The sequence below is a fragment of the Scyliorhinus canicula genome, chromosome 3 (assembly GCF_902713615.1).
Source record: "Scyliorhinus canicula chromosome 3, sScyCan1.1, whole genome shotgun sequence".
Taxonomy (NCBI): Eukaryota; Metazoa; Chordata; class Chondrichthyes; order Carcharhiniformes; family Scyliorhinidae; genus Scyliorhinus; species Scyliorhinus canicula.
Window position 1 is genome coordinate 94,913,696 of NC_052148.1, and position 13,567 is coordinate 94,927,262.

Here is a 13,567-nt window from a genome sequence, read left to right on the forward strand (position 1 = left end):
CAGTTTTCTATCCACCTCAATGCACTACCCCCAAATTCCATGCACTTTAATTTTACAAGCTAATCCATGGAGCACTTTGTCAAGCCTTGTGAAAGTCCAAAAAAAAAACTGCATCCACTGGCTCCCCCTCATCAGCTCTACTTGTTGCATCCTCGAAGAATTTCAAGCATGATTTTTCTTCCATAAATCCATGCTAGCTCTTTACGATCCTGCCACTGTTTTCCAAGTGCTCGGCTATAATTGACTCTAGGATTTTCCCCATTACCAATGTCAGGCGAACTGGTCTATAATTGCATATTTTCTCTCTACCTCCCTTTTTTTCTTAAGTAGAGGGGTTACATTAGCAGCCCTCTAATCTGGTGGAACTGTTTCAGAGTCTGTAGAATCTTGGAAGATGACCACCAATGCATCCACTCTTTGCCGGACTACTAGCTTATGTATTCTTGGGTGTAGATTGTCAGACCCTGGGGATTTATCAGCCTTCAATTTCCCCAAAACCCTTCTCTACTAATACTAATTTCCTTCAGGTCCTCTCTTTCACTAAACCCCAACATTGGAGTATCTTATTTGTTTCCTCCTTCTTGAAGATGGAACCAAACTACATGGAACCAAACTACATGTTTTAGTTGGTCAGCAAGTTCTTTGCTCCTCATTATAAATTCCCGTTTCTGACGGCAAAGAACCTACATTTGTCTTCAATCTGTTTTGCTTCACATGCCTATAGAAGCTTTTACAGCTAGTTATGTTACCCATAAGCTTATTCCCATACTCTCTTTTCCTCATCTTAATCAATCCCTGGGGTCCTCCTTGGCTGAATTCTAAACTGTTCCCAATCCTCAGGTCTGCTGTTTTTCTGGACCAAAACTTGTAGGCCTCCTCCTTGGATCTAATACTATCACTAATTTCCCTTGTAAGCCATGGTTTAGCCACCTTTCCCTGTTTTACTTTTGCACCAGGTAAGAATAAACAATTGCTGCAGTTCACCCATGTGCTCTTCAAATGTTTACTACTATATTGTCTACCCACCATCATCCCCGAAAGTAAAGACTCCCAATCCACCACACCCAACTAATGCCTCATACAATTATAGTTTCCTTTATTATGAACCTTATTCAGAACCTTAGTCTCAGAATCAAGTATGTCACTCTCCACCTTGATGAAAAATTCTATATTATTATGGTCGCTCATTCCCAAGGGGTCTCACATAACTAGATTGCCAATGCTTCCTTTCTCATTCCACAATACACAGCCGAAGATGACCTGCTCCCTAGTTGGTTCCTTAACATATTGATCCAGAATAATTCCATATACAATCCAGGAATTCCTCCTCAATGGTGGTGTTGTGACTAATTTGATTTGCCCAATCTATAGATAGCTACAGATGCTGCCAGACTTGGAGATTTTCCAGCATTTTCCCTTTCGTTTCAGATTCCAGCATCCGCAGTAATTTGCTTTTATTTTTGCCCAATCTATGTACAGGTTAAAATGATTGCTAATTACAGATGTTCCTTGATCACATGTCTCTGTAGTTGCTGATTAATGTCATTCCCAACATCAACATTACAGTTTGGGGGGTCGATATACAACCCCCACTAATGTTTTTTACCCCTTGGTGTTGCTCAGCTTTACCCTCAGATTCCATTGTCAGAGCTGATATCCTTTCTCAATATTGCGTTAATTTCCTCTAACTAGCAATGCAACTCACTTTTCCTTTTGTGCCTTTCCTTTTTGTCTCCTTCCTAAATACCAAATACCCCTGTATGTTCAACGCCCCATGCATTAAAGGCACAAAGCTTTGGCCTGTCTTTTTAACATTACTTATCCTGTTCCCTTGACTTCTCTCTGCCTATCATTTTTTAAATTCCCCCCTTCGGTCTTCTGTTTTGTTCTAGTTTCCTCCTCCTCGGTCTTCCAGCAAATACTCCGCCGAGGATATCAGTCCTGGTCTTGCCCTAGTGTAATCAGTCCAGTTTGTACTGGTCCCACCTCCCCCAGAAACAGTCCCGAGATCCCAGGAATCTGAAACCCACCCTCTCACACCATCTCTTCAGCCACATATTCATCCAATAGATCCTGTTATTTCTACTCTGAATAGCATGTGACACTGATAACAAACCCGAGATCACCAACTTTGAAGTCCTACTTTTCAATGTGCTTCCTACCTCCCTATATTTGGCTTTTAAGACCTCATCCCTTTCCTGTCGTTTGCACTAATGTGCACCACAACCACTAGTTGTTCACCCCCTCTACAATGTCCTGTAGCCACTCAGACATCCTGGACTCGCGCACCTGGGAGGAAACATACCATCCTGGAGTCTTGTTTGCAGCCACAAAAAAGTAAAGTAATCTTTATTACCACAAGTAGGCTTACATTAACACTGCAAAGTTACTGTGAAAAGCCCCTAGTTGCCACATTCCAGTGGCTATCTGGGTACAGAGGGAGAATTCAGAATGTCCAAATTACCTAACAGCATGTCTTTTGGGACTTGTGGGAGGAAACCCACGCAGACACGGGGTGAACGTGCCGACTCCACAGAGACAGTGACCCAAGCCGGGAATCGAACCTGGGAACTGGGTGCTGTGAAGCAACAGTGCCAACCATGGTGTTACCATGCTGCCCACCTATTCCCCTTACAATTGGATCCCATGACTACTGCATTCCCAGACTTTTTAACTCCACTCTGTGCAGCAAAGCCAACCATGGTGCAATGAATTTGATGGCTACCGTTTTCCCGAGAGGCCACTCCCCTCAACAATATGCAAAATAGTTTCAGTTTGTCAGGGGAATGGCCACAGAGAATTCCTGCTGTGCCTATCCAGTTCACCTACTCTACCTGGTGGTCACCCATTCCCTTCCTGTGAAGTCTGAGCCTACAGTGTGATCACCTCTTTCTATACCGGCTATCCATGATACTTTGCGCCTCATGGATGCCCTCAACCACTGCTCCAGCATCGGAACTCGGGCTTCTAAAAATCGCAGCTAGAGAGAGACTTCCTGCACACTTGAGCGGTGATATTTTTCCGTCAGGATAATGTTTGGCTTGGAAGGAACCTTCCAGGTGGTGGTATCCCCATGTATCTGCTGCCCTTGTCCTTCTAAAAGTTAACCGGTTGTGAATTTGGAAGGTCCTGTCTAAGAAGCCTGCCTGCAGATCATCTTGTTTTGGTACACAGTGCTGTTACTGTGTGCCAGTAAGAGGGAGCAAATTTTTGTGGAAGTGGTGCCAATCAAGGGGAAGCTGTGTCTTGAATGGTGCTGAACTGCACTTGCTGAGAGCATTCCACACTCCTGAATTGGAGAAAAGGCTTTGGGAAGTGAGAAGGCGAGTTACTCGTTGCAGGGTTCCTAGCCTCTGACCGGTTGTTGTAGCCACAGTATTTATATGGCTAGTCGAGTTCAGTTTCTGCTCAATGGTAACCCCTAGGATGTTGATATTATCTGTGTGATTTGTTTTTTTAATTTAGTAGCTGCTCATACCCCCTCAGCCGAACTTCTTTCCTAGTCCTACCTATATCACTGATAACCACGTGGGACGATGAAAAATGGACACTTCCCCCTCATATTCCAAGGTCCTCTCCAGCCATGAGGTGTCCTTAATCCTGGCACCAGGCAGATAACACTGCCTTCAGGATCAATTGAAGTTTTAGAAAAGGAATTGGATTGTCATCTGAAAAGGGAAGATTTGCAGGACTCTGGGAAAGAAAGGGGAATGCCACCAGGTAAATTGCTCTTTCAGAGAGTCAGCATGGGCACGAAAAGTCAAACAGATTCTGGATTTGTGCTCTCGGCTGTAAAAAAAAAACAATACCTGTCTGACTACACTTACCTTCCTTTATAGTTCCCTCACTTGAACGGTACCCTGTACAAGCAGATTTGACAAAAGAATAGGATGGCCTTGGATGATGTCAAGCAAGGCTTAGAGTGAAGCGAGTTTGTCAATGAGACATAAAGACTAAGATGCCAGAAAGTTCAGACGGCCAAGGAATGCTGAAATATTGGGGGTTAAGATTTGAGACGACAGAGGACCTAGAAATGGTAAGAGGCATGACAACAAGGAGAGTCATCTATTAAAGGTTAAAAAAAAAAGCCACGTGCTAAATTGCCCTCGTGTTCCAAAAGGTGAGGTGGGGTTACTGCTAATTCCAAGGGCCAGTACAGACACGATGGGCCGACTGGCCTCCTTCTGCACTGTAAATTCTATGAATCTATGATAATCGAAGAATAAAATGGAAATATATTATGGGCTTAGGTCTGGACAAGTTAGTTATGAACTATGTATACATTTTGTGATGAAGTTTACATTTAAATTCTATATCAGACATAACCTACCTTTAACAGTTCCATTTGTACTTAAAACGTGGTCCACTTCTGTGATATTATGAACATAATCTGGAAAATAAAGTAATGGGACATGGTAAGTGAGATTAAACAAGTTTAAAAATCTAAATTACACACAGCCCTGTGTCGGTTTTGTGGCACTAGCTTCTGGAATATTAAACTGTGGGTGACATCAAATTTTGCATGCAAACCCCTGAAGCAAACAATCTATTTTGGGAATATAATAAATACCATTCACAGTCATTTGATAAAATTAGAATGCTCGAGATTTTAACCAGTGTAGTAATTGTTCTAATCATAATCTTGAATGTAATAATTCCAAACGGTTCAAGTATCAAAAAAACTGCAGAGATCAAGGTTACACTTAAAAGTCCAAATTGGTAGAAACAAATAGCTTTTTTCAAAAACTTACTGTAAATAAATTTCCCAGTGTTGAAGAGAAAATTGGACATAAGGACCCAGTAAACAATCATGGCTCCAAAAAGCGAAATGAGAGAGAAAAGAAGACTGGACCACTGACCAAACGAGCCAAAATAGTATTTGCAGACATCAGGAAACTCCCAGTCTGATGTATCGATATAATCTTTAAGAAAACAAACACATTTTGTTAAAGATATTAATTGGAGCAATCGTGGATGACACAGGCCACAAAATCCCACAGATGGATTCTCACCAACATCAAGGATTTAAACTCACCCAGACCATCGGACTGGTGTGAGTCATTCTACACTCAGTTTGTATTTTCCCAATTAGCAGAAAACAGCCGAACCGCAAGGAGGATGAAATACAACTGGCCAAGCTTCCTTAGACAGCATTTTCCATAATTGTGACCTCCGCCACATAGAAGGTCAAAGGCAACAAACACATGGGAACATCACCACCTGCAAGTTCCCCAAGTTCCCCTCCAAGCCACACACCATAATGACTTGGAACATCTCATCGCTGTTCCTTCAGTCACTGGGTCAAATTCCTGGAACTCCCTTCCGTGCGTGTAACGAAATCACACGGATAGCGGTGATTCAAGAAGGCAACTCACCACCCCCTTCTCAAAGGCAACTAGGGATGTGCAACAATGCATGAGGTTTTTTGGGGCAAAGGCATTTGAAGGTAATTTGTGGACTGGATCGGTTTCTCATGTACTTGTATTTATGCATACTCAAGAGGTTGATTTACATGCCAAATAAGCCAGCATTCCAGTGATTTAACATTTCTAATTAAGTGAAGTAGCAGCTGAAAGTGACATGCTGAAACACTAACTTTCGATGAGCAAAAAGCAAAGAGCCCAAAGTTTACATTCACTATTTATGTATAAAAGAACTAAAGGTTACGCAAATTGGCGAAACGTAATTTAGTTTCAAAACTGTTTGTTATTTCAACATATTCTCACTTTCCTTGAGAATTGTAGCAAAGCTTTTATAGTGGAGGGCAGCACAGTGGCTAGCACTGCTGCCTCATGGCGCCGAGGCCCTAGGTTCGATCCTGGCTCTGGGTCACTGTTCGAGTTTGCACATTCTCCTAATGTTTGCCTTGGTTTCGCCCCCACAATCAAAAGATTTGCAGGGTAGGAGGATTGGCTACACTAAATTGCCGATTAATTGGGTACTCGAAAAACTTATCAAAAAAAGCTTTTATTAGTGTAACAAATTGAATGCATATTCCCGATAAAAATTACTTTAAGATTTAAATCTGGGACAAGTTTCCAATGCTGAGAAGCTCACTGGGCAAATCGCTGGCTTTGAAGGGAGACCAAGGCAAGCTGGCAGCACGGTTCGATTCCCGTAACAGCCTCCCCGAACAGGCGCCGGAATGTGGCGACTAGGGACTTTTCACAGTAACTTCATTTGAAGCCTACTCGTGACAATAAGCGATTTTCATTTCATTTCAAATTCATTTTACAGGACAGTGTTAACAATCCCACAGTTTTATAACCCCAAGGCACCTTTCAACTATTTTACAGGTTTTTCCAACCAAAATATTTTGAAAATTGATGTTTCTTTGCATGCTTTAAGATGGACAAATTAAACATGGTAATAATTAGTCAATACACAAGTTACCACTTCATAATAAGCAGTTCGGTTAAATTCTACTACAAGGGCAGCACGGTGGCGCAGTGGTTAGCATTGGGACTGCGGAGCTGAGGACCCTGGTTCTGATCATGGCCTTGGGTCACTGTCCGTGTGGAGTTTGCACATTCTCCCCATGTCTGTGTGGGATTCACTCCCACAACCCAAAGATGTGCAGGTGAGGTGGATTAGCCATGCTAAATTGCCCCTTAATTGGAAAAAATAATAATTGTGTTGTTATCTAAATTTATTTCAAAAAATACTACTACAAATTATTACTTGCAAGGTACATTCCTCCAAAGTTACAGCAACTCGCTCAATTACTGCAATAAATGGCCCAAGTTTATTATGAAATAATAATACACACCTATAGTCTGTCGAGATTTTAGCACCCGGTAACAACAGTACAGCGTCAGCATGCTCATTAAAATGATCAGGATAATACCCAAAGTAAATCCTGCCTAATTGGGGAAAGGAAAAAAAAAGGTTCGTGTCAACTTTAATAAACTGGCTATGGAGTCACAATGTTTTAATTAAATATAGAAAACAAATGCAACAATATTGATAATAATATGCATAAGGAACTTTTAACCTCCTTAAGTGCCCATGGAAGGCTCAATATCGATGTACCCATCATGGTATTCCAAATGGAAAATCTAGAAACAAATAAAATTCACCATCATTAGGATTTTGAACATGGAAGCTGTTAAGATATTTTCCTTATAAATTGTAGTTTACTGAAGAAAACATAAAGCTATACATACATAGTGACTATGCTGGGATTCTTTCCAGCGCCATCTATGCTACTTTCTAATTGGAGAGCACTTCCTAGTGGGCTGTAAACATAAATTTGCTCTTCAGCAGGAATTACGTGATCAGGTGGTACCTGTAAAATATTAATGAATCAGAATTTATAGATAAACTTTACTTCCATATTTGAAAAACTTCTTTCATAACAATCTCAGTCACAAGACCATAAGATGTAGAAACAGAAATAGGCCATTCGGTCCATCAGGTTTGCTCTGCCATTCAATGAGATCATGGCTGATCTGGGTCATGTTCTGTACTCAATGTCACCTGCACTGTCTGAGCATCCAATTCCATGCTGCAATAACTTTTTAATCCAATGAATTATAATCCCCTGTAAACAGCAACTCCTTCAAAACCACTCACACCAAATCCACTTATACCTGCATTAGCCCCTGGTCCCTCAAAGTCTCAAATTTTAAATTACTTAATGCTGCTCAAAATCCTCCAATAACCTAGGCGCTCCCATCACTGTAACCTGTAGAGCTCCACAATTCCCCCCTCCTCCCCCCAAAACTGTATTCCCATGACTTTCGTCTCTTGAGCATTCACTTTCTTTCTTTGTCAAGGCAGTCAGGATTTAAGCCACATAAACCTATGTTTGTGAATTTCTCTCCAACACCCTCCTCTTGTGCATCTGCCTTTCCTTCTTTGAAAGCAGCCTGAACACCCAACTTTAAAAACCAATTTCTCCCAGTTTTCCTTTCTTTGATCAGGCACCAAATTTCCTTGTGTCTGTACAGTGCTTAGGTTGTTCCTCTGGTTTTTTAAAATCCTTTTATTGGCTTTTCTCATATTTATTTTTTTAAATTTAGAGTACCCAATTCATTTTTTCCAATTAAGGGGCAATTTAGCATGGCCAATCCACCTACCCTGCACATCTTTTGGGTTGTGGGGGCAAAACCCACGCAAACATGGGGAGAATGTGCAAACTCCACACGGGCAGTGACCCAGAATCGAACCTGGGACCTCGGCGCCGTGAGGCAACCGTGCTAACCACTTGCACCTCTGTGCTGCCTGGCTTTTCTCATATTTATAAACCCCCCCCCACCGGGTTAGGCAGTCCTTTGGTTTTCTTTTTTTCCTAGCTTATTCCTCGTTGTTGGCCTCGAACAGGTTTTGGAACAGGCCGACGAACTGCCCCCAAGTATCCAGGAAGCCTTCCTCTGACCCTCGGGTGGGGTACTTAATCTTCGGCAGGGGGAGAAATTCCAAGAGGTCGGCGAGCCAGTCTGCAGCTTTGGGTGGTATTGCCGATCGCCAGCCAAGCAGGATTCTCCGGCACATGATTAGGGAAGCGAAAGCAAGAGCATTGGCCCCCTTCCCCATGTGTAACTCTGGCTGCTCAGATACGCCGAAGATTGCCACTATTGGGCATGGCTTCACCCTCACCCCCACAACCTTGGGCTCGAACACCACTGGACAAAAAATGGGAGGATGAACTGGGGAGAGGTAGGCTGGAGACTCTGGAGCAAAGCACTGAGCAGGGCGAACTTCACCTCCTCCTGCGCAAAGCTAAGCCTAATGCAGCTCAAAGTGGTGCACAGAGCGCACCTGATCAGAACCTGAATGAGCAGTTTCTTCCCGGAGGTGGAGGACAATGTGAGCCAGAGGCGTGTATCCACCCAAGTTGGCCATTCCCTCAATACAAAATGGAGGAACGCAAAGCTTGCAGGTTAAAATGGACAAAGTTTGCAGCACAAGCAGGCTGCACCAAGCCAATGTGTATTCTGTCTGCTAAGAGAGCAGACAGCACCGAAACGAACATTCCGCATACTAATGAGGCAATCTCCAGGACAGTTAGCATAGTAATGGAACAATCCCAGGGACAATGGACACAAATAGGGAAGTGATTGCAACATTGTATAGGATACCAGACACCCCGGCACCAGCGGGGTTCGAAGACAAAGCACCTGAAGGCCCGCCCAGTAGCCGAGGGACAGCCTCAGTATTGGGGGGGATTCAAACAAATCGATTGGGAAGAGACCCAATCGATCCCCAGCAGATAGAGGGTCCGCCCAAAAGGGCGCAAAGCCCTAGGACGTATAAAAGACAGGTTCCAAACTTAGTTTGTTCTTCTTGACCAGCCCTCCTCTCTTGACCAGCCCTCTCGGCTAGCCTTTACCGAAGAAGACCTTGACCGAGAGAGAGGTTCGGTTCGGACAGCAGCCACCAGCAAGTAAGTGTCTCACCAACTGGGGAAAGGAATATTTCAGTCGAGGACCAGACACAAGTCAACCTCAGAACATTACATCGTCTCCGGTTACCACGGACCATCATCCAACTCAAGCCAAAGACACCAGAGGCTGGGGCGAACACACGAGGCCCAACTGTGTGTGCCCTCTCGTTGGACCAAATTATCTTGAACACATTCCAGGAATTCTCACCCTTGTCCCTCAACATTATTGCTATCCCAGTCTATGTTTGGATAATTGAATGACTAGGGTAAGAGTAGGGCCAGTCAAGGACAGTGGTGGGAAGTTGTGTGTGGAGGCTGAGGAGATAAGCGAGATACTAAATGAATACTTTTCGTCAGTATTCACTCAAGAAAAAGATAATATTGTGGAGGAGAATGCCGAGACCCAGGCTATTAGAATAGATGGCATTGAGGTGCGTAGGGAAGAAGTGTTGGCAATTCTGGACAAGGTGAAAATAGATAAGTCCCCGGGGCCGGATGGGATTTATCCTAGGATTCTCTGGGAAGCCAGGGAAGAGATTGCTGAGCCTTTGGCTTTGATTTTTAGGTCATCATTGGCTACAGGAATAGTGCCAGAGGACTGGAGGATAGCAAATGTGGTCCCTTTGTTCAAGAAGGGGAGTAGAGATAACCCCGGTAACTATAGGCCGGTGAGCCTAACGTCTGTGGTGGGTAAAGTCTTGGAGAGGATTATAAAAGATACGATTTATAATCATCTAGATAGGAATAATATGATTAGGGACAGTCAGCATGGTTTTGTGAAGGGTAGGTCATGCCTCACAAACCTTATCGAGTTCTTTGAGAAGGTGACTGAACAGGTAGACGAGGGTAGAGCAGTTGATGTGGTGTATATGGATTTCAGTAAAGCGTTTGATAAGGTTCCCCACGGTCGTCTATTGCAGAAAATACGGAGGCTGGGGATTGAGGGTGATTTAGAGATGTGGATCAGAAATTGGCTAGTTGAAAGAAGACAGAGTGGTAGTTGATGGGAAATGTTCAGAATGGAGTTCAGTTACGAGTGGCGTACCACAAGGATCTGTTCTGGGGCCGTTGCTGTTTGTCATTTTTATAAATGACCTAGAGGAGGGCGCAGAAGGATGGGTGAGTAAATTTGCAGACGACACTAAAGTCGGTGGAGTTGTAGACAGTGCGGAAGGATGTTGCAGGTTACAGAGGGACATAGATAGGCTGCAGAGCTGGGCTGAGAGGTGGCAAATGGAGTTTAATGTGGAGAAGTGTGAGGTGATTCACTTTGGAAAGAATAACAGAAATGCGGAATATTTGGCTAATGGTAAAATTCTTGGTAGTGTGGATGAGCAGAGGGATCTCGGTGTCCATGTACATAGATCCCTGAAAGTTGCCACCCAGGTTGATAGGGTTGTGAAGAAGGCCTATGGTGTGTTGGCCTTTATTGGTAGAGGGATTGAGTTCCGGAGCCATGAGGTCATGTTGCAGTTGTACAAAACTCTAGTACGGCCGCATTTGGAGTATTGCGTACAGTTCTGGTCGCCTCATTATAGGAAGGACGTGGAAGCTTTGGAACGGGTGCAGAGGAGATTTACCAGGATGTTGCCTGGTATGGAGGGAAAATCTTATGAGGAAAGGCTGATGGACTTGAGGTTGTTTTCGTTAGAGAGAAGAAGGTTAAGAGGTGACTTAATAGAGGCATACAAAATGATCAGAGGGTTAGATAGGGTGGACAGCGAGAGCCTTCTCCCGCGGATGGAGGTGGCTAGCACGAGGGGACATAGCCTTAAATTGAGGGGTAATAGATATAGGACAGAGGTCAGAGGTGGGTTTTTTACGCAAAGAGTGGTGAGGCCGTGGAATGCCCTACCTGCAACAGTAGTGAACATGCCAACATTGAGGGCATTTAAACATTTATTGGATAAGCATATGGATGATAAGGGCATAGTGTAGGTTAGATGGCCTTTAGATTTTTTCCATGTCGGTGCAACATCGAGGGCCGAAGGGCCTGTACTGCACTGTATCGTTCTATGTTCTATGAAGTCCACGTATAGTTACTCCATAATTCTTGTACCTCTAATTTCTAATTTGTTTCACAACATCCCTTCCACTAGTTGTCAGTCAATATATTACACTGATCAACGTTACTGCGCCTTTTTCATCTTTACCTCCAGTCAAAGATCCCGTCCTTGACCTCTGTGGAACATCCCCCCCCCAATGCCAACTTTAAACAATACTCTCTCTCTCTCTCTCTCCACCCCACCTCACTTTGGGTGCGATTTTTCTGGTCCGTTAGTCACGGGCACAAATCCCATTATGGCTGCTACATTTTGCAAGGGAACCATATTGTTGATCTGTTTTAGATCTTCCCTGCTCCCTTGATGACAGATCAAATTTAAATGCATTCAACTATCATTAAACAGTACGCTGTAGCGTCAGATCTGTGAAATGCTCTCTTTGTCTCCACAACCTCAGCAGTGACACATCACACCAGTGCTAATCACTACTGTTTCTTGAAAACAAAAATCAGCCATGATGACCATGCTGGGGGTGCAGAGGTGCCTGGAGGGCCCGGGGTTGAAGATCGAGACTGAACATTTCCCCCAGCGCCCTATTGGCACTGAGGGCGACAGTGAGGTGGGTACTGCCAGTGGGGCACCCTGCACATGGAGCCCCAACCCCACCACCACCACCAGGGGGTGAATGGAGAATACGAATGAAGAACGTTACAGGGATGTTCCTCTCCAGAGAAATAAGAGAACAGAGAGGAGACGAAGACCGATATCTGGCTGTGTTCAGGGTGGCAGTCGCAGAGGCTCTGGCGACCATGCAAGTGACCCTGGACAAGGCAGAGAGGCGATTGGAGGCCCATGGGAACACCATAAAAGAACTCTAAAAGGCCTCAACAGACCAGAGCGATCGGATTTCCGCCCAGAAGGAAATAACGAGGTTGGTTGCGGCACAGAGGAATCGGAGGGGGAAGAGAGAGGACCAGCAGAACTGGGGAGAGAGAAGAACCATAGGGGAAACACAGGAACAAGGCTAATAAGAATATTAGGATGGCCACATTGACACCGCAAGCATTCACTTTGGAGGGCCCCTGAACAAAGGGAAACCCCGAAGTGCAGGAGCTCGCCCAAATGGCGTACTCACAGTTGGCAGCCATGTTAGGCAAGCCCAAGACAAAGGGAAACCCTGGAGCGCAGGGGTCCCGATCTCATGAAGAGTACAGTGACTGCGGATATTTTGAAAATACTGGTCAAGATCCTAGCCAAGGGACTGCATGACTACGTACTAGAGGTGGTGACAGAGGATCAAACAGGCTTTATCAAAAGGTAGACAGCTAATATTGAACATCAGGCATCTGCCGAACGTAATAATGAGCCCACCCAGGAAGAGAACACCAGAGGTGATCATCTCCCTGGATACAAAAAAAGTCCTTCGACAGAGTCGAATGGAAGTGCCTGAGGGACTGGAGCGGTTCACCGATTGGGTGAAACTCCTGTACAACGCTCCCACGGCAAGCGCATGGACAAACACCACCAACTCCAAGTACTTCAAGCTGCACAGAGGCACTAGGCAAGGATGTTGGTGTCCCAGTCACTGTTCGCCCTAGTGATTAAACCACTAGCGATCGCGCTCAGGACGGCTAAGAATAAGAAGGGGAAATCCTAGGTTCCCTGGGTAAAGGGATGGATAAAGGAGTCAAAAGCCAAATGTGAGAGAATGGAGTGGGGCTTCTGAACGGGGACCTCCCTCCAGGCCCTGGCTACAACAGCGCTCCCATCCCCACCAACCAAACACTCAACGAGCCTAGTGGCGATAGCCACACTCCACTGTATAACCAACCATGACAGCGCTTTGGATAAACCAAAATGTCCATCAAGGCTCTCATCTGCAACAACCACAGGTTTGCGCCACCCAAAATGGATGCCACCTTCAAAAAGATAGACACAGGACCTGGGGGTACACTGACAACAGACTAATGACACTAGAGGTACTAACAGCCAAGTTCCAGCTGACAGGGGGCAAAGAGCCAAGATATATGCAGGTCAAAAACATCTTAAAGTAGGGAAACAAGGACATACCCACGGGCCAATCGCTGTTAGAGAGGACCTACTGGATGCAGACATCTTAGGGAGGGGGAACTATGGTGACCTGTATGGGCGACTATTGGAAAGGGTACACACAGCA

The 13,567-nt window shown here is 44.6% G+C and overlaps 1 protein-coding gene across 1 annotated transcript in view; it reads right to left on the reverse strand.

Moving 5' to 3' along the window:
* The window catches only part of slc38a9 (solute carrier family 38 member 9), a 96,258-nt gene that overhangs the window by 45,451 nt on the left and 37,240 nt on the right, over positions 1-13,567 (reverse strand). Inside the window, 5 exon segments of the mRNA XM_038790928.1 lie at positions 4,331-4,390; positions 4,752-4,922; positions 6,770-6,863; positions 6,995-7,058; positions 7,167-7,288. Of these exon segments, the coding sequence (XP_038646856.1) occupies positions 4,331-4,390; positions 4,752-4,922; positions 6,770-6,863; positions 6,995-7,058; positions 7,167-7,288 (511 nt within the window).